Genomic DNA, 21,035 nt, shown 5'->3' with positions numbered 1-21,035 from the left:
GGATCACCTCACTGACTGTTGAGAGTCCCAGCTCCTCGCAAGATGGGGCCACCCATCTACAGTGAAACAGGCCTTTAGGAACCTGTTAGCTCCTCAGCTCAGGGATTGAAATGACTTCTGCTGCTCAGCTGGGCTGTTCACTCAAGTGCATCCACACGCCTCAGAGTTTAGGGCCAGACCTTCAACTGGTGTAAACAGCACAGCTGTACTGAGCTACGCTGATTTACCCCAGCTGAGGGTCTGGCTCGTAGGGCCTGCGCCTCAGACAAGGTCATTGACCTTTCGAGCCTGACCCATGCAGTGACTAAGAACTGATGTTTCAGTGGATAATGTTTTCACCCATCAGCTCACAGAGAGCTGAGAAGCGAAACTGAACAAATAATGCACCAATCCAGTTACTGCAGTTGGGGAGAAATTGCTTCCTGACCCCAGCAGCAAACAGCTCGTGCCCTGGAGCATGAAGTTTGCTTCCATCTGGCTGAACTCACAGAACTAAAATGCTAACCTTGGCCACAAAATTATCCAGCCCTTTTGTGTGTTTGACTCTATGGCCTCTGACAGGAGCAATAGTGCAGCTAACAAATGAAACTCCCTTCTCAGCCCTATTGCACCCACGCTGTGCTGTGCACACCTCTTTCCTTTCGCTCACCAGATCAACAGCATCATTGCACAACATGCTTAGTGAACAAAGAGTGGCCTCTAGAGGTCACGAGGGAGTACAGCAGCCATAAAGAAACTACCCATCAAAGCTTTGTCTCCATGAGAAAGGTGCCTTAACTTCAGATGTCATTTTAACCGGATACTGTGAAGCTGGTTCAAAAGGCTATGTAGACACTCTTACTTCAGCTGGAAAGTCACTTATTTTGATCTCACCCTGATCAATTTAAGTTAAACCAAGATAAGCCTGGTTAAAACGCAATGAGTGTCCACACAGCCTTTGAACTAAATCAGTTTAAAAATCACATCTTTAGTTAGACTGGTGCAACTCTGCATCTAGACATGTCCTAAAACAGGTTAGCTTGGAGAGCAATCAGGAAATGTATGGGTGTAGCTGGAGCAGAATTCAGCCCTAAACTTCAGATCTGGGTCTAGATGTGGATCAGCCCAGAGCTCCGGCTCCAATAGGAGCCAGGAAGGGTGGATTTCGCTCACCTCTAGTGGTAATAAGGCTGATGATGGAGGTGAGAATTCTGCATTAATACAATAAAACAGGGCAGGAGAGGATTATTCCACAACCCAGCCCATCCAGGATTGTAGACCTACACTTTGTCTTAAAAGCTGCCGCTTTCTTTTCGGTGTTCTTCTGACCCAAGAACGAGCGTTTATTTATTAACTCAACAAGCATCCATTGCCCTCAGAATAAACTCTACCCACCTCTGGGGGCGGGGGGAAACATACTCATGTGACTGCATGTAACACTTTCACTTCCACCGGGTTTGTCTGCTCTGTTTCTGATCGTAAAGTAAAATGGGGCTACTGCTACTGACCTCCTTTATAAAATGCTTTGAGAGCTACAGATGAAAAGCACTATATAAGAGCTAGGTATTAGTATTATTGTTATAGATAAAGTGAAATTTTATACAAGCATAGAAATTAAAGGGGAAAAAGACCCTCCCCTGCGCCATGCAGCCCATCTCTCTCCTGGTTACTGCAGGATTGTGCCCTGCAGGCCTTTTCTAGTGCTTTGTGTGGCCCGGAGCATGAATGTATATTCATGTGTGTGTTTGTATAATACAAGTGGAGTCTTGAGCAGCGAAAGCCACAGCTCCGCAGCTGGGTCAGGAATCACACAGGTCAAGGGAGACTGAAGTTGGAGTCAGTGAAGGTTGCAGCGGTCAGGCTCAATGTCTAATGCTGTTGATGCAGGTTTGGGTGTAGACCTGCAGACCAGCTGAATGACTATGCTACTCCAATGACGGTGGAGGGGCGTGCACTGCAGTCTGCTGGGGGTTGGAGGTCGAAGCTTCATCGGAGATCTGCTGTGAGGTTCTACTACGTGACATGCTAGAGGGCGGGTCAATATCACCTGATATTGGGATGGCAACTAAACAAGTGCAGGGCAACAGCTAACTCTCTGAATAGACCAGGGTCATTCAAGGGGCTTCGCCACAACTATTGAATGGGACAGAGAGGCGTCACCCTCTGCAAAATCTGAGACCTCCTCCGTGCTTCATATGACACGGACGCCTTAGTGAAGGTGAGCACATTCTCTACACCTAATAAACAGTGTTGGGAGGAGAGCACATGCAGGATCATAAACAGCACACTGGAAGCACTGGTCAATGCTCAGCATGGGAGCAGGAGAGCAGATTTTTATTCCTAGCTCTGTCTGTTGTGGGACCTTGGGAAGACATTTCACCTCTGTACAACTCAACTGCCCCAAATGTAAACTGGGAGCTGCTAACCCCACAGAGGGGGGTGAGGCTTAATTTATTAATGTTTATAAAGTGCTTTAAGATGCTCAGCTGGGAAGTACTCCCCAGCGATGGATGCTAGCTGGCAATGCAACCAACGATGTACCCTGCAATTGCCACTCTGGACACAAGAGGGCGCGCGGTGGCTGCTCCCATGTTGTTAAGGTGTGCAGCTGGTTGTGTGTGCAATGACCCCTCCCTTGTGTGAAAGGCCCTAGTGCAGGGGTTCTCAAACTTGTGCATTGGTGACCCCTTTCACCCAGCAAGCATATGAGTGCGACCCCCCCCTTATAAATTAAAAAACACGTTTTTTATATTTAACACTATTATAAATGCTGGAGGCGAAGCGGGGTTTGGGGTGGAGGCTGATAGCTTGCGACCCCCCAAGGAATAACCTTGTGACCCCCTGAGGGGTCGCGACTCCCAGTTTGAGAACCCCCGCCCTAGTGTCTCACGTCCGGCATCTCAGAGACCAACTCAACGAGTGTGTTAGCGCGTGACTGGTGGTACAAACCGAGCACCCCGCCGGAGAGCTGGTGTTAGAAAAAGGATCGTATCCAACGCACACATAAATACAGGGGCTGAGGAAGCCATGACAGGGCAGGAATCTGCATTTCAGTCTTTGCTGTACAGCCCAAATCAGTCACACCAGAACTGGCTCAGAGCCTGAGGACTCCAGATGACCCATTGCACGCACTCACAACATGTGTGCACACGGGTACTGCATGGCACTACACAGGTGATTCACTATAGTTCAGGTGGGTCCTGATGAGCCCCTCAATGCTGAAACAGGACAGGCAGTGCCATCTCCACTCCCAGGCAATCCCTGGAATTGACGAAGGGTTGAACTGGAGTAGTCACAACCCTAGAATGGCCAGCGGGCAGAGGAGAGGCTGCAGAGACGTGCCTGTCCAGGCTTCATTCCAGGGCAGGGGATACTTTCTGGTAGGAGCACCTCTGAATCAGTTTGCAAGGAACCCTGATAACCCAGAAAGACCATGGGAAGAGCTGGGGGCACTTGGTGGCACCTCCAACAGGATCCAGGCCTGAATGTAAGCTCTTAGAGCACTTGTATGTCCCAGATCTGCGTGGGTCTTTCCTCAGCCACGTCCCAGAGGATGGCGTGATCTCGGTCATACAGTCTGCCCCCTGCACAGAGAGAGGGGAGAGTTTGATGGGGAAAAAATAGGAAGTATTTTCTCTCTCCCTCTTCCCCGCCCTCAACTCCACCCCCTTCTCCGCATAATCCTGCCAATCTCCCAACTAGGACCCAGTGCTTTTAGTCACTGTTTACAGGAGCTGAGTCATTGCCTCTCTGGTAGCTCAGTGCCCTTATTTTGCCCCTTGGGCTCTGCCACTCGGCCATGCAGCCTCTCCTCTGAGAAGTCTCCAGTGGGGAAGTAAAAAGCCTCAGGTTTTCCCCCTCTGCCCCACCTTTCGAAGAAACAGTTTTCCACCCAAAAACATTCATAGCAGTCAAATGATCCCTCTCCAGTGGGCAGGGCTGTCTCTGCCACAGCCCGGAGATTTTGGGAGTGGATCTGAGGACCTGGGAAACTGCCCTCCCTGCCCCCCAAATTCAGAAAGTGGGCAGGCCCAAGCCTCACCTTTCACATCCAGGATCATGTCCTCGAACATCTGGCTACAGATCCGCCCGAAAGAATCGATTCTCCAGGTCTGGCGGGGAACTCGGCTCTCAGCCCACAGCACCACCTTGGCGCCTTTCCCGGCCAGACCAATCACCTGCAGGCTCATGGTGGGGGCAGCCTGAAATCAGCAACAGCCAAATGTGAAAGTGAAATGAATTATATTAAAAAAATAGAATGAATTAAAGAATGTTGTATATACCTTTAAGTAGAAATGAGAAATGCTGCAATCCATGTGGCAGGAAAGCAGACATTAACTGCTTAATGAATTGCCCCACTTAAGGGCAATTGGTGAAGCATTAACCTTAGATCGATAATAGTTAATAAGGAAGCAGGATATACATATTGTGCCCCATGCAAATTTTACAATTTTGCTCTCTCTGTCCCTTTGTTTAGTTCGCACCCTTTTATCTGTATAAATAAGACTGTTTGAATCTTGCATGGGGGCTCACATTATCTGAATGTATTAGCAGAGCGCTGTGCTAATAAAACAGAGTGGTCTGACAAACTAGGAGTCCTGAGTCTAACTTTGACACAAACCAGTCAGCCCCTCTGCAACGTCCCACGCCCGGCTCAGGCATTCCAAGCTCAGACTTGCCCTCGCAGTAAGGGACAGGCAGAGTCCAGTGCAAAGTGCCAGGGACATTCCTCCCTGCGATACCAAGTGCAGAACCGATGAAGGGGGATGTCAGTGCTGGGGGAGCCTTTTTCCAGGGGCACACACTGCTCTCTGCTGGCTGCCCCACACCATAATGGGCTGGGGAGTAACCCCAGAAACTGAGTCCACAGGTGTGACATCTCCCCTGGCAAGAGGAGAGCCATGGGTCCATTGCAATGCACCTCCCTGGGGAGCCATGATCTAGGGGGACCAGCCCCAAACAATCCCTCCAGCTCTGGGGGTAGGGTAAGAACTGAGAGATTAACAAGGTTGCCATGGTAACCACTCACGGATGTATGCACATACGGACACTGTGGCCATCAGCGGGGATTGAACCTGGGACGAGGGGTGTGGATCTGGGGTTCTGCTTTGGGCCCGTCTCAAGCCACCTACAACCCATGCAATCCAGGGCTCGCGACATCCCCATGAGTTCCCTCCGAGTCTCCAGTCACCCTCACGCACGGGCCAGGCCTAACCTGGTTTTTGATGAGCCCCTCCTCGTAGTACCAGATGGAGCTGCTCTGGTCACTCAGGTCCGAGACCACCACGCGTCCTGCTTTCATGTCCTCAATGTCGTCTGGGACAGAGAGGAAGAACTGCAGCTCCGCGTTTTTTATCCGGAAGTAGATCCGTCTCTGGAAGAGACAAACCATGAGCTTCTGCTGCCCCATTTCACAGCATCGCTCACCATGGCCACCCTCCTTCTGGTACAGAGCAGCAGTTACATGGCTTGGGTCTGTTCACAGGTGAGTGTAAAGAGCCAGCTAGTGTCCCTGTGCACCACTGCCCTCTACTGGATTGAATCAGAACTGCTCCAAAATGTGTCATAGGCTCTATACTGCTAACAGCTAATGGAGATCCTCTTTTAGCTCAAGGGGAAAAGTGCTGGGCTTTAGGCGCAGGAAGAGCTGAGTTTTGTTCCTGCAGTTGATATGAAGTTCTGACCATGGCATAAACCATGTAGAATAAATGTATTGCCCTGTCCCTTCCTCTTGCCGCTCCAGATGTCCTAATGACCCTCCGCACCAGCTGAGCAAATCCCCAGACTAGTGCACATCCGTCTACTCCAGCTCGAGTGTAGATGTACCCTGGGCCAAACCTTCCTCTACCAGCTCCATCCACGGAGTGTAACTAGGAATCTCCAGCAAACCCCAGTGAATTCCTAGTAAATCCCAGGACATCTTCATGCACTCCCGGTAATCTCAGCACATCTTCTCAGTCCCCTGGGCTCCTGGCCTAGACAGAGAGGGAACAGCCCGCTGGCAAAGTGTCAGCTCAGTAGTGACACATGGCTGTCAGCATCACTTCTGTTCCTCCCCCGTTGAGAAGGTGGACTAGGAAAGAGCAGAGGACTCCCTCTCGGGTCTTCCCTACCTCCAGCACACACAGCAGCGAGGGAAGTTTGGTGCCCAGCACTCACCTGCCGGATGGGGTAGAGGGAGCCTATGTGCTGAAGCCCGCTGTAGGTCAGCCAGTTGGTGATCTCCGTACAGTCCAGCAGCCACTGGCGGCCTCGGAAGTTGCTGTGTTCACACAGCACCCATCTGTGGGGAGGGAGCAAAGACGTTCTGGTACCTTCCCCGTGCAGAAGAATGCTCCAAGGAGTGCACAGGCCAGGAGGGGTGTCGCCCTAGCGCAGGGGGTCTTAAACTTCATTGCACCACGACCCCCTTCTGACAACAGAAATTACTGCACCACCCCAGGAGGGGGGGCCGAAGCCTCAGCCCGCCCGAGCCCTGCCACCCTGAGCAAGGGTGCCAAAGACGAAGCCCAAGGGCTTCAGCTCTGGCCGGGGGACTGGGGGCTCAGACTTCAGCTTCGGCCCCAGAAAGTCTAAGCTAGCCCTGGCGACCCCACTAGAACAGAGTTGCGACCCATTCTGGGGTCCCGACCCACAGTTTGAGAACCGCTGCCCTAGAGACCCCACCAAGCTCTATGGTAGTTGCATGCTCGATTGGGTAGCAGCGGGGATAGCCAGGGACTGGGAGTCAGGACTCCTGGGTTTTCTCCCCAGCTCTTAGAGGGAGCACGGTCTAATGGCTACAGGAGGGGATTGGAAATCAGGGCTCCTGGTCCAGTTACGGGATCGGTGTGTGACCTGGGGCAAGAAGCTCAACTTCCCTCTTCCGAGCTATTTTTCTATAACTAAATGCACGGATTGACAGCAGCAAATCTGCTCTCAGCACCCGGCCTCGGGGAGCTAAGCCCGTCTGAAAAGGGGTCTCCAAGAATATTTCATCCCATCTTTAATTCAAGGCCAGCCTGCTCTGAGTTAACACCCAGAGGGTGTTACCTGGGGAAATTGCCAGGCCTGTGCGTTTCAGGTTATTCTTTAACCTTCACGTTCTTCCACAACTGGGGCAGGGCTCAGCCACCTGGGAGTGTTTGTCAACCTATTGTTTCGGCCTGGAAGCTGCACAGCCTGGCTTCCTGCCAACATGGGGGCGGAGCCAAAACACACCTGCGTAGCTGACGTGTGGGGCGGGGCCCTGTGTCAGATGGGGAGAAGCAAACAGAACGGGTCTGTCCTGGTTCTGTTCCTTAGCAGCGCCCGTCTCTGGGGAGGAGCCATAGAGGGGGCACTGAGCACATTGTGAAGGGGAGACCTGGGAGAGGCTTCCCCAGCCAGGCTGGCCTGGGGCAGCTGTGACCAGGCTCCTAGTGTCAGCTGTGGGCTGGGCTCTGGCACAGGCTGGGTCTGACTGTCCCAGGCTCAGGAACTGGTCACAGCCCGTCAGGAGGCAGGCGGGGCTTTCCCTGCGGCTCTGAGCATGGTGTGGAGTGATTCCCTCAGCGTCTGGACACTTCCCTCTGTGTGACACGGCTCCGAAGAGAATCACTATCAGTCACTGTCCTGGGTACGTGTCAGGCATCACAGAAGGATGGCTACCGTTCCCTACTGCAGGGGGGTGATGGAGATCCGAGGTGGGTCACGACTGAGCAGTACCCAGGACGTGTGGTGGGGTACGGCACTGCTGGTCGTGATGGATGCGCACCCAGTGGGCGGAAGGTCACTGCTGGGCACTCTTCCTGGTTTATCCAGGCGGATCGCTATTTCCGGATGTCAGAGGGGGCCCCTGAGAGGACGCCGGCCCCTATTCTTGATGTGTGCTGCTGGGGGAAGTTTGTTTACTTACATCCCGCCTTTTACGCGCACAGACAGCACATGGTTATTGAAGCCCTCGGCCTGCAGGCTCCGCACCTCACTGGTCAGCTCTATCTCCTTCCCTTCAAAACACTCCAGCCCATGCAGGAAGATCCAGGGCTCCGAGAAAAACTGCAGGGAAAAGGGAAAGGGATGGAGGCAGCAAAGGGGCAGGATGGGGTAGGCAGGGAGAATACACATGGTGATACGCATCCAAACGGATAGACGCGCTGGGGGCAAAGCCAAGAAACTGCTAATGGGGAGGAAGAGGCAGCATTGGGATTTGAAATACTTACAATTGGGACCTTCTGCAGCGACCGGATGGCCGTGGACGAGCCGCAGCCCATGGCGGTGAGCGACGGATACTCGCCGTCCGATAGAACGTGCTGTTCCCCCTCGAACTCCCGGCCGTCGTAGAGAATCCAGCTGGAAGTGAGATGCACCCACAGGCATGATTCTGTCCCCAGGGGCCTTCAGTGCAGGCAGGGGGCTGGGGTGCAGGCTCCCAGGGCTCTTCCCAAACCCTCCTCCAGTGCCAGTGAGAGGAACCCCCTGCAGCCCCCTCCAAACACAGAGAACCTCACCCCCTCCTCCCCTCCTCTTCCCCAGCACACCCTGCCACGCCTCTATCCAACCTGCAAGATACCTGCATTCCTCCGGAACCTACCAGCCCCCACGTCCTTCCCTCCTTGGAGCCGGCAGTCCCCTGCAACTCCCGTCCAGATCCTCCCCACCCCAACCCTCAAAAGCCCATGTGCTTCCCAGCCCCCTTGCCAAACACAAAGGGCCCAACCACCCAAATCTGGAACTGAGGACCCTACTCTTCAACTCCCCAAAAGGCCCGCTGGGGCAGAGCCCCCAGGCGTTCCTGGCATGATCTCCCACCTTCCCAATCACCCCGTCAGAGCTCTAGGAGGTTCGTGCAGCTGCCAGCGTTTCGACGCCAGCTCGGCAGTCCCTGCTTAGTAAATATGGCGTGCGGCTCTGAGCATGTGCGGCAGCTCTGGCAGGGCTGAAGGACGCATTACCTGCCTCCGTGGACCCTGCAGGACTGGGGAGCGAAGGCCTCCGGCAGGGACACCTGATTGTCCTCAAAGGAGATGTGATCACCAAGGTAATCAGGACCTGAGAACAGCTGGATCTGGAGAACCCAAAGAACAAAACTGAATGAACCAGGCCTGGGCCTGGGCTTGGGCCAGCAGGGTATGGGATCCGGGGGGGAATTTAATGGAGATGGGACCTGGGGAGGGATACACGCGACTCCTCCAGCAGGCAGCTCATGGCACCTCGCGAGGCAGCATCTCCCAGCAGCTCAAGCTTGTGCATCCAACCCAGCACCAAACCAGTGCCCGCTCCCACTGACATCCCCTTACCAGAGGAACCCAGACCCCAGGGGATGGGCACGGCAGAAAGGCCTAGACTGCAGAGAGTCAGATTACACCCCCGCCCCCAAGGATCCCACCTCTTACCCTGGAGACAAAATGCAGACTGTGCTCCCCGACCTGGAAGAAAACAAGCCACACCGGTTACTATCTCACCCCACCTGAGCCGGGGCACACGCCCCACAGCGGTGAGCACTGCGCTCAGACGGGGCCTCAGCAACCCCCATTAACGTCTCCCCCCGCCTGTGCCAGGAGCACACGCCCCACACCAGCTCCCTTCACGCCCCGGAGGGCTTCCCATGATGTGCTGCAGAGCAAAGGGCCCCGATTCGGAGCAGCTCTGTCCCCACACCGAGCACGGGACGGGCGATACTCCCTTTGCTGGGAGTATTGCCCTGGGACCATCTCCTGCCACTGGCCACTCCCTGTACAGCAGGAAGGTGGATGGCAACAGAGAATCAAGCCCAAAGAACATAGATTGAAGGACTTCTTTCCTTAACACCCCTTGGCCACAGGGCAAGGACAAGGCAGGGTGGGACACTTTTGCCCAGAGGGGCAGGCAATTGGGGTGATGTGGGCTCCCTCACAGGGGGCGGGTGTATGGGGAGACACAGGGCTCCCTCACCTGGAGGACAGGTTGCACAGAGGAGATCCGGCCAGCACTGGCTCCCCAGTCCTCGCAGTTCCGATACACTCCTTTCTCCAGGATGTACTGCTCGCCTGAGAAGTTTGTGTTCTCGTAGGCCACCCACCTGGCCAGAGAAATGGAACAGGGTGACTTAAGCACCCATCTGGCTCTCAATGCGCCCTGCCAATCATACAAGGGTTGCACGTGGGGGAGTATTACTTCCTGACCCCAATGGTGAACAGCCCTGAAGCATGTGGATTCCTACCCCCAGTCCTTAGCACAAATGTTCCTGCCTGTCACTAAATTACCCAGCACTGGATTTGCCAAGACCCTAAACTCCTTTTCCCTCTTCTATACTGAAGCCGTCTCCCTTGTTCCCTGTTACAGCACTGTCCCCGCCCCCCACAGTCCAGCCTCACCCCGCCCTTCCCCAGGGTGCTCACACTCCACTCAGCACATGGATGGACTGGGTTGTGATTCCATAGCCAGCCAGCTCCACGTCGGGCAGCGCTTCGCTTAGCTCCACACTGGGCCCATCCTGGAAGTCCATTGCCTCGTAGAGCACCAGCGCCGGGTCCGAGAAGTCCTGTGGGAAGGGGGAACCCTCTCTCAGTCTGTCTGTCTGTCTGTCTGTCTGACTCCCTCCCCGGTGTGTCCCTGCTTGGCGGTGGGTGCCAGTGGGGCACGGCGGGCTCCCTCCACAAACACAACCTGGGTCCCCAGTGGTGCTGGATGCTGCAGGTGATGGAGAATGGGATAACTGCTAGCTCACCCGGTTCAAATCCAGCCTGAAAGTTGTTACCAGACGGTGCCCTGTGTGTAATGAGTTTGGTGGGTCTTCTCAGGTGTCACAGCACAAAAGCTACTGGCACTGACTGGCACCCTTCTGGACAGTGGCCTCAGAGCGGGTAAGGGCTGGCTAAAGGCGCTGAAGTCCCCTGGCGCTCTGACTTCAGCTAAGGCATGTGGGCGGGCAGCGTGGGAGAGCCTGCCCTGCCCAGGCTGGCGTGGGTAAAGGAGATGACAATCCAGCCATCTGCCGGCCCCGCCGCTAGCTCCTCTCACCGTCCGGATCAGCCGTAAGGACATCAGCTCGTCGCTGTAGCCTCCCCACTGCGCCCAATCATGGTATTCGCCTTCCTCCAGCAGATACTGGTGGCCCCGGAACCCCTCCTTCTCGTAGCCGACCCAGCTGAAGGAATGGAGACAGACAAGCAGTTAGTCCCGTCATGCACCTTCTGGACCCACACTCACCCCCAGGCTACTGAGATGCTTTTCCTATTGCTAGGGGGACCCCTTTCCCCTTTGTGTATAGGGGGCGCTTCCCCCAGAACAGCTCCCGGGCTTGCAGACCCCTGGGCTCCTTCTTCACCTTGGACTTTGGCCACCAGGGCACTTTGCAATGACGACAATCTCACCCTCTGGTCCCTGCAGTTCCTCCAGACACTCACCAGCCCCCCAGGATGCGCAGAGACCCCACCGTGGACATCACAGGGCCCAGGCTGTTCTCCTGCTTCTTCAGAGCATAGATGTCTCGGTTCACTTCGCAACTGTGGCCCTGGAAACATGCCTTCTCGTAGATCACTGCCTGGAGAGACACAGGAAACACATGCGGGGGGGAGGGATAGCTCAGTGGTTTGAGCATTGACCTGCCAAACCCAGGCTTGTGAGTTCAATCCTTGAGGGGGCCTTTTAGGGAACTGGGGTAAAGTTCTGGCTGGGGATTGGTCCTGCTTTGAGCAGGGGGTTGGACTAGATGACCTCCTGAGGTCTCTTCCAACCCTGATATTCTATGGCGATTGAGGAACCAGATCCAGACCTAGTGACTCCTGCTGGGACTGGAGTAGCTGGGAGCTCCCCCACAGCCTGTGCTCCTGCCCCGTTCCCTAAAGTGCCCCCTACTGGAAGAGGCTGGAGTAGCGGGAGCACTGCCACAGTCAATCTTCTGACACCATTCTCTATAGTCACCCCTCCTAGCAACAGCTGGGAGTGGGTTGTGAGCAGTCCCCCAGCCCATCTCTTGGCATGATCCCCAACAGCACCTCCCAGTGGGAGTGGCCGGTTCTGCAGCAGCTGTGAGCACTCTGGACACCCTTCCCTTTGGGAACTGACCCTTCACCTGATCAGTTTTAGGGCCCCGGCTCAGCAAGTCCCTTCCTCTCTTACCTTGGGCTCCCCAGGTTTCTCTACAGCAGGGCAGCCCTGAAACAAGAGGAAACCAGAATGAGAATTGCCTGGCAGAGAGAGAGAGAGTGAAGCAGAGCACAGATTCAAGGCTAGAACCAGACCAGGCTAAGGGCGTGGGGCTCAAAAGCTACTAAAGTGAAATCAGGCTGATTTATAGTCTTGTCAGGAAGGAGGGGGCTGTGTGTGAGCTTCAGCTTGTCTTCTGCCCTGTGCAGCCCTGGGGATTCAGAGCGTTCCTGCTTCGTTCCAGTCCCCACAGTGCACTGGCCATTTCACTAGGTCCCAGGCACCTTTCCGAAAATGCAGCTCGGGACAAACCATCTCCATCAGGGGAGGTTCAAATGCCAACGGTGGTGGCCATCCCTTTATCAGATATACTTGATCCTGATACAAGGCTGTCTATCTTAGAAGGGACGGAGTGATTAGCTGGTAGCATCTCCCAATGGGAGGGTGGGAGGCACCAATGCAAAGCACTCACCAGTTTAATAGGATGCATAGAGCAGACGGACGGGTCCTTCGCACCCCAGGCTTTTAAATTGGGATACCCGCCAGGCTCCAAAACATAGGGGTCGTCATCAAAGAAAGGTTTGGAGTAAATCAGCCACCTGGAGGACAGCGAGAAAACAATTACATACAGACGAGCTTTGGGCCTGATCCATTGCTCTCTGAACTCAATGTGAGTCTTTCTACTGATTTCAAAGGGCTCTGGATTGGGCTCCTTCTCTGGTTTTCATTGAACTGGGAAGCCAAAGCAGGAAGAGAGGAACCCCGCCCAGACCCCAGCGCCACAGTGCGCATGTCTTACAGGCCAGAGTGGACAATGATGGAAGAGGCCTTCAAGGGCTTGCCACGGACCCGGGTGTCTTCTGAGGAATCCATGAACCTGACTTTTGTGCCTTCTCCATTCTCCTCGGTAAACAAACTGATCTTGGGGATCCGGTAATCCTGAAACAGGAGACAACAACCTGCTAGCCAGCAGGGACCAAGGTACCCTTCATCTCTCCCCGAACTTGTGCTAAGAACCACCCCAGGGAAACCTACCCCGGCCTCCCATCAGGTGCCAGCTGCTTCACTCTCTAATTTAGATCCCAAAGGACAAGTTAAGATCAACGTCCATCAGGGCTTTTTCTCAGGTTGCGGAAAAGGAGTTCAATGACACCTTAGATTCTCCTTCAAATGGACCTGAAAGCCCTAGAGATTCCAAGAATCTGCCTTGTAAAAAAAAAAATCCACTGCTCCATCCCTGACATTACTCTTATTATTGGCCTCATCGTTGTCTATGTTGACCTCCTACAACGAATGCTTCCATGGACAACGATCTCATCATCACTCCATTGGCACTGCCCCACTGCATAGCCCTCCCTCGCACCCTGCTCCCGCACCAGCTGCCATGCAGGCCCTTCCGCTGGGGTTGGGCCACGAAGTTCACGGGAGTTGGGTCTAGGGCTTGGCCCCAATTCTACTGAACATCCCATTGCTTTGGAGGAGGTGAAGTGTTTTCTAAGAGGATCAAACCCACCTGGAGACCAGCCTCGATGGGGTCCTGCACTTACCCTCACCACCCTCTTGAAGGAGCCGATGAGGAAGGGCGCGTTCTCAGGCGCCTCCCCGTCTTTCCCATAGGCTGTCCATGGATTGTTGATCTCCACATCCCCCTCGGCCAGCACACACTTCCGCCCATGGAACCGCGGCTTCTCGTACATCACCCAGCTGGAGGGAGCACAGCGTACGGGAGGGGGGCTTGCACCGAGAGCACTGCAGGGTAACCCTGCTGCCTGCCGGCACAGCCTCTGAGCCTGTGCCCATCTTGGGAGTCCAGCACCGCTTGCCTGCCCACTGGGACCCTGCCCGGGCAAAGGGAACCCTAGTGCTCATGTGGCGTCCCAGTGGTTCAGTGGGACTCTGTGTAGGAGAAAGGGTCTTACCTATGAGGATGACTTTGCAGCATCAGGGCCTTGGACAGTAACCTGGGGTCAACACACAGCAGGGAGCAAACCAGGGGAATAACCAGGGAGCCCCGATTAAACAGTGAGCTGATAACTGAGAGACTGTTAAATTCCCAGCAGAATGGGAGCGCCTGGACGATAATCAGAGGGATGAGTACAAGCCCAAGCTGAGCCAAGTGGGGCACTGTTTAAAGCCCCCCGTCATGTGGTTCCCAGAGAGTGACCAGAGCCCTGGATTCAGTCTTTGGCTGAGGGCATGTTACCAGTGACCAGGGCACTAGTTTCTAACCACCAAGATTAGGGCCCCGGCGTGTTAGGTGCTGGGCACGCCCTGGAGCTCACCATCTAAATAGACCCGGTCGACAAAGGTAGGAGAAAGGAAGGATTATTCTCCCCGATGGTAAAACGAGGCACAGAGATTTTTTGCCCGAGATCTCACTGGGAACAGTGGCGGAGCCCTCATCTCCTGAGTCCCAGCTCAGTACCGTAGCCTCCCTCTCCAGCTTTGGAGAGTCGCCCGAATGTGGGGATTTGGGTTCTCATGCAAGCTGAGCTGGGCGGCTTCCTGCGGGTCACAGACTCATAGACTCTAAGGCCAGGGGCACCATCAGGATCATCTAATCTGACCTGCACATGGCAGGTGACAGAACCTCCCCCACCCATTCCTGTAGTAGGTTCCTCTGGTCGACCTACTGAAGTCCTCAAGGCTTGATTCAAGTTACTGAGAATCCACCAGTTACTCGAGTTCAAACCAGCAAGCGAACCATGGCCCTCACGGCAGAAGAGGAAGGCGAAACCCCCCAGGGGTCTCAACCAATCTGATCTGTGAGAAAATTCCTTCCTGATCCCAAATATGGCAACCAGTTAGATCCTGACCCACCACCAGCCAGACACCTGGGAAAGAATTCTGTGTAGTAACTCAGAGCCCTCCCCATCTAGTGTCCCATCTCTGGCCATTAGAGATATTTGCTACTAGCAGTTGCAGGTGGGCCATGTGCTATTGCAGGCAACCTTATCGTACCATCCCCTCCATAAACTCATCGAGCTCAGTCTTAAAACGAGTTAGGTTTTTTGCCCTCACTGCTCCCTTTTCGGTGCCGTCATTCCCCCTGCAGCCCTGCGCGGCTCTGTAGCCTCCATCCTTAGCCCTTGTGTCTGCACGAGCTCACGCTAGAGCAGAGCAGCCGGCGGCATGCTTACCCGCCTCGGACCACCTGGATGGAGATGGTGTGGGAGAGCTCCCAGGACGTAGCATCGGCGATGTCGCCCCAGATCTCCCTCTTCTGGCCTGCGAAGCCCGACTCGGAGAACAGAATGATCTGGAGAGAAATGACACCACCGCTAACCTCACCTGCCTGCCCTGCCCCCGCGCATGGCTGACGCCCCCACCCCAGCCCTGCCCATAGCATCAGTACCTTCCCAGGTCTCCCGTTGAGCTTCGTGGAGGGGTTCTTTGCCTCTTGCTGGAAAAAAAGGAAAGGAAAACTGGGTAAGAAGCGGAAGGAAATGGCACGTCCTCTGGAAAGAGCCTGCACTTCGAGAAGGCTCCCTCGGTCCCTTCTCGTCTTCTCTGGTCTGCCCCAAGATTCCTTCCTTCCACACCCCTGGCATGCCATCATCTCTGTTCATCAATTACCTCACCCACTTCTCTCTATCTATCCAGCCCCTGTCCCACACAGCCGTCTCTCTAGCTAGCCTCAGACACATCCAGCTAGCTAGCTCTCTCTTATACACAGCTTTCTATCTATCGAACCCCATACACCTCTGTCGGTCTACCCCTTATACACAGCCCTTTATCTAAACATCTCCATTCTCATCTATTTAGTCCCTACATATGCATTCCCTGTGCATAGCCATCTATTTACCTAATCCCAAACACACGCATCGATCTCTCATTCAGCTCTCCAGCTTCAGCTCATCTCTCACTCCAGCTGCTCAGTGTCTCTCTCTGGGCCACTCAGATTCCATTACTCACCTTACTCCACGAGCAGAAGGCAATGGAGCTACTCGTGGAGTAAGCGCTGCACAGTTTGAGGAAGGGGTGTCAGAATCGGCCCTTCTGTCCGTCACAGAGCAGCTCGTTCCCAGCTGGGCTACCCTGTGTGGGGCATGATGCCAGCGTCAGTCCTGCCTACGCCTGAGAGCCTCGTCCTGATGGGCGTCTGCACTCCCGCCTCCTGTTCTCCATGCTGCTCCGCATTCTCCCCAGGGCTCCAGAAGGATGCAGGTCCTGGGGCCTGCCGGACTGGTACTCCCTCACATCAGCTCCCCATCAACCAGCACTGCAAAGCTTCCCCCCCTCCAAAGGCCGACCTCACAACAATCACAAATATTACAATGGCCAAACCCTGCTGTCCTTACTCACGGGGTGTTTTGCCTGAGTAAGGACCTCCTGAGTTGACCCATTATTGATGATCATTATGATTATCAATACTGCTTTGGGAATCCAGGTCCCACCAGCGCCATCAGTTTCCTTGTAGTTTTCCCCCCCCCCCCCCATCAGCTGTGGAACGCAAGCTGCCGGGTCAGAGCCGCGCAATGGGACTGAGGGAGTTTCTAGGGCTTGGAACCCCTGGTGAGTTTTGATTCCCCTATCACCAGATGATGCGCTCAGGGGCATGGCATTATTGGGACTGGGGTGAGGACAAGCTGAGCCGGCTTCCTGCTCAGAGCTCGAGACTCACCTGACTGCGTAGTGTGGAGTTACTCACCCCAGCTGCAGGGTGATCCAGCAACGGGGGAGGAGTATTTTTTTGCTCAGACTCCATGAAGAGCAGAGGATTCTGGCCTGTGCTTTTGTCTGTGCCTGGTGCTTTCTGAGGGTCCAGAGAGAGGACTCTTGTCATCTCTTGGACTCCAGCGGGGGAAGGCTCAGAGGTCAGCTGTTCGCAGGGTTTCAATTGTGGCCCATTGGGTGGCGTCCAGCTCTGCCCACTGGCATTTAGCAGAGCCGGGTCAATTGGCGTGGGTGAGCTCCTTCCTTCTCGCTCCTTCTCCAGAGCTTTGAGCGGGGGCGTCACAGAGGAGATGAACCGTCTGTAGAGGAGGCTGCTGTCCAAGCGGGAGTAGGGCTTGTCTTCTGTGGGGACTGCCTTCTGCTCCTGGAGATCTTTCAGCAGGGAGGTGCCTTTGAGGATGTTAGTGTTGAAAAGGATGCTTTGATTCCTGGAAGCCTTCTCATCCCCTGAGGGCTGCCTCAACTTCCCCAGGAGAGACAGCGTCTTCTCCTCTATTTCAGATGACATGTTTTCCCAGGGGTAAATTTTCCTGGGCTCCTCTTTGTCTTGTGGCTTCTCATCCTTACTGAGATATGGGTTCTCTATCTCCTCTTCCTCCTCCTCGGAAGGATCCACGTTCTCCTGTTTCAGTCCATTCTCCTCCAGATGCTTCCGTTCCGTCCGACCAAAGAGCTCGCTGAGGGCCTCCGGGAGGGGAACCTGGGACTTGGGAGCGACGTGATACTCGTCAATGGGCGGCAGGGTGGCGTATTTTCCACGCGAGGAAGAGCGCGACAGCCGGGGGATCTTGGGAGGCTTTCGGATTTCGGAGGGTTCCATGTTGCGGAGGGTGTCCACCAAAAGTTCCATGTCCACAGACATGTCGGGGTCCTCCTCTGCCGTCTCCTGGTGACTCAAGGCTTCAGGGGAGGCCTCGGTCTCTTCAGATGAAACGTTTGGCTCTTGTGCAGATCCCTCGGAGTTCCCAGCTGGTTCATCCCCCTCTCCCCTGACCGTAGCCTGGGAGACCGACAGCTGCACTCCAGCTAAAGGCTCTGGATTGTCACGTTCTCCTTGGGCGCTATTTCCAGGCGCGCCAGCAGCATTAGATGTACTCTTTGTCCCGGGTGCAGCTAAACCGGCGCCCTCTGTGCTTGGCACGCTGCTCTCCGTTTCTGACCCAGTTGTGGCTGCGCCGCCGGGATCTGGCAGGCTGCCGTCGGTTTCAGGCATGCCCCTGTCTCCTTGGGATTCACTCACAGCAGCGCCGCCGGCTTGCGCCGTGCGGCTTTCTCCCGGCGATCCAGCGGCACAGCTGCCAGCAGCCTCACCAAGGGCCATCAGGCTTCCACCAGCACATTGCCAGCAGCTTTCGCTTGGGGATCCAGGGGTAGACGTGCTGCTCCCTCGTGCCAATTCGCTTACACTGGTGCTCTCAACGGTGGGCACAACGACTTCTCTTCCGGATCTAAACCCAACAGTGCTGCCGGCTTTGAGCATGAGGATTTCCCTTTCGGATCTAAATACAGTAATGCTGCCAGCATTTGGGACAGGCCATTGGCTTTGGGAACTGGTTACAGTAGTGATGCCGACAGCACTGGGGCCGTGGCTTTCTCTTGGGGAACAAATGGGCGTATTGGTGCCAATTGCACTGGGCACATGGTTTGCTTTTGGGGACCCAACAGGTGTAGTGATGCCGACAGCACTGGGGCCGTGGCTTTCTCTTAGGGACCCAGTGGGTGTAGTGGTGCTACCAGCACTGAGCAGGTGACTTTCTCCGGGGGATCCAGTGGGTATAGCGGTGCTGGCCGCGCCGGGCTGGCAGCCATCCTTCTGGGATTCAGTGACTGTAGTGCTATCAGCAGCCTGCCTTCCCCTTTCAGTCGACCTTGTCTCCTTTTGAACGGGAGAATAGACTTGTGAGAACACGGGCGTGTGTTCAGAGAAATCCTTCTGCAGGCCGGGAGATCGGGAGCAGCTGCTGTCTGTTGGAGAAAGCAAGTCCCCAGATTCCCTGCCTATTGTCCCCTTCTCCCAGGCCTCCAGCAGTATCGACACCCGGGAGGGGCTGGCGGCGGCCTCTAACCTCCGTGACAGCAGGGAGACCTTGCGGGAGCAGGGCTTGGCCTCTTCCTCGGGCTGATCAGCGGGCGCTTTCTTCCAGCTGAACCAGGTGCTCTGGGTCGACTTTCCTGGTTTGGGGTGATGGGCGCGGGAGCTACCGCCGACCTTCTTCATCTCGTCTAGCCCCGTCCCAGCGTCACGGACTCTCTCGGATTGGGCCTCCTCGCTGTCTCTGCACGGCCCGAAGGAGCTGGGGGAGCTACAGAGGGAGGAGAGAAGAGACAAGAGAAGCTGTCAGTGCTTGGGCAAGGCCCAGAGCTCCCTGCTTTGGCTCTGTTCTCACTCACCAGCATTGAGAGCCCGTCATACACCCAGGGCCGCCCAGAGAGGGGGCAAGTGGGGCAATTTGCCCCAAGCCCCCACGAGAATATAGTATTCTATAGTATTGAAACTTTTTTTTATGGAAGGGGCCCCCGAAATTGCTTTGCCCCAGGTCCCCTGAATCCTCTGGGCGGCCCTGCATACACCCACACTGAGCAGCTACCGTCTTGTAGAAGTCACAACCCGCACCGAGTTCCTCCCCCTTTCATTAACTAACCTCAGATCAGCCCAGCCCGGCCCCCCATGCCCTGGACTTTCTACCCGGCTCGTCCTTGTGACTCGTTTTCTTGGGAGTCCTGATAGGAGGTGGTTATAGTGCAAGGCAGGCTTGGCTTAATAGTTGGTGTCACATAGAAACTGCTCTAGAGGGCCCGGACCTGTACCTATAGAGATTATTGCCGCTTCCCCCTCCCCCCACCCCGGCTCTGAGGAATGGATCACACCCCAGAATCTGGGTCATTGGCCTGTTATGCAGTGAGAGTTTGTACATCAGGGTGGGCCCCAGTGGAAATCAGGCGGAGTCCATTCGACGTCGCTGCCTCCCACTGGAGGAGCAGTCGCCCTAGGAGCCAGCCAAACATCAGAACCAAGGTGCTGAGCGACACCTGTAAAAACCAGCTGGAGAATGTTCAACTGGCGTTTCCTGTGGGAGGGTGGAACACAGCCAGCCCGGCCTGCCCTACCTGGCAGAGCAAAGTGTCCATAATCTTCAGGGTGAGTCACCTGGGTGTCTGGGCCAGCGACTCTGCAAACATAGGAGCCAGAAACCAACCAGCCAGGATACTCCCCTCCCTCTGAGGAAGCAGGAGCGGAGCTGCCTTTCCTCTGTTCTCTTCCCTCCCCTGGGAAAGGACTGGCTCGCTGGGAGTTCCAGCTGTAGACTCCTCAAGAGGAAGGGAAGAATTTTTATTAATATTGGGCCAAACGCCGCGTTTGCTCGTGCCGAACGTCTGAGGAAGTCAACGGATGAGTCCCTTTGTTAGTATTTCTTGGCAGCAGAGGTGCGGCTCTTTACATAGGGATCGCCAGCCTGGAGGTCCATCTAGCTCTTGGTCCTGTCTCTGACAGTGGTGGCACCAGATGTTTCAGAGAACCCCACAGTAACACACACACATTCTGTCGAATCCTGTTCTCTAATACTCAGAGATTGGTGTAAGCCCATCTCTTCCAAAACATTGCTGTCATTTAGTAGGATGTCTTATATATAAATATATCATTTTTCATTATATAAGCATATATAAATAGCCAATCCCACATTGAATCTTGCTAAGCTCTGGGCCCTGTTAAGTCTGTGGTTTTTTATGGATGTGCGGGAAGAGTGAACGACAGGATTAGACGTTCCTCCCACCTGCCCACTGCAAAAACAACGTCCTCCTAGCTAAGCGCTATCTTCTGTTGGGGAGACTCTGTTATTATGGAGCGTGGCTTCCCCAGAATAGTTTTATTATGCTCTTCGGTTTACAACTAAGCAGCTGACAAGGCATCACAATCAGGCACCTCCTGCATGACTGAGCCGGAAGCATCTAGCATCCTTGGCTTCTCATCGTGTCTCTCCATAATGAGTTTGTTCAATGTCACTGGGTCAGACCGGGGGTCGGAGGTATCCTGCGACTTCCTTGGTTGTACAGCAATGGGGCCAATGGATCCAGGGGCAGAGAGAGGAGAAGGGGATGCTGCTCAAAGGAAATCTTTGAACCAAGAAGGCCAGCAGGAGGTAGCCCTTCAGACCCCCTGCCACAAGAGGAGAGCACTACCCTGAAGTCTATGGGCTGAGGCCCTGTCTACCCAGGAATTTCAGCCAGTGCCGACCCCTTGTGCAGACATGATTTGGGCCAAACGCCCAAAAAATAACTAATAATAAAACCCT

At 54.8% G+C, this 21,035-nt stretch overlaps 1 protein-coding gene across 1 annotated transcript in view; it reads right to left on the bottom strand.

Moving 5' to 3' along the window:
* Positions 1-1,326: 1,326 nt before the first annotated feature.
* The window catches only part of CRYBG2 (crystallin beta-gamma domain containing 2), a 30,578-nt gene continuing 10,869 nt past the window's right edge, over positions 1,327-21,035 (bottom strand). Inside the window, exons 4-22 of the mRNA XM_054012111.1 lie at positions 16,691-19,046; positions 15,422-15,469; positions 15,207-15,325; positions 13,614-13,770; positions 12,866-13,005; positions 12,539-12,665; positions 12,040-12,075; positions 11,325-11,461; positions 10,939-11,065; positions 10,317-10,459; positions 9,871-9,997; positions 9,333-9,365; positions 8,892-9,004; positions 8,160-8,289; positions 7,856-7,995; positions 6,139-6,262; positions 5,195-5,353; positions 4,022-4,181; positions 1,327-3,563 (exon numbers count right to left, since the gene is read on the bottom strand). Coding sequence (XP_053868086.1) covers positions 3,475-3,563; positions 4,022-4,181; positions 5,195-5,353; positions 6,139-6,262; positions 7,856-7,995; positions 8,160-8,289; positions 8,892-9,004; positions 9,333-9,365; positions 9,871-9,997; positions 10,317-10,459; positions 10,939-11,065; positions 11,325-11,461; positions 12,040-12,075; positions 12,539-12,665; positions 12,866-13,005; positions 13,614-13,770; positions 15,207-15,325; positions 15,422-15,469; positions 16,691-19,046 — 4,465 coding nt within the window. The 3' untranslated portion in view covers positions 1,327-3,474. The remainder of the gene's footprint in view (positions 3,564-4,021; positions 4,182-5,194; positions 5,354-6,138; positions 6,263-7,855; positions 7,996-8,159; positions 8,290-8,891; positions 9,005-9,332; positions 9,366-9,870; positions 9,998-10,316; positions 10,460-10,938; positions 11,066-11,324; positions 11,462-12,039; positions 12,076-12,538; positions 12,666-12,865; positions 13,006-13,613; positions 13,771-15,206; positions 15,326-15,421; positions 15,470-16,690; positions 19,047-21,035) is intronic.

Source organism: Malaclemys terrapin, chromosome 22, assembly GCF_027887155.1.
Source record: "Malaclemys terrapin pileata isolate rMalTer1 chromosome 22, rMalTer1.hap1, whole genome shotgun sequence".
Classification (NCBI taxonomy): domain Eukaryota; kingdom Metazoa; phylum Chordata; order Testudines; family Emydidae; genus Malaclemys; species Malaclemys terrapin.
This window is presented reverse-complemented; position numbering and strand designations above follow the sequence as displayed.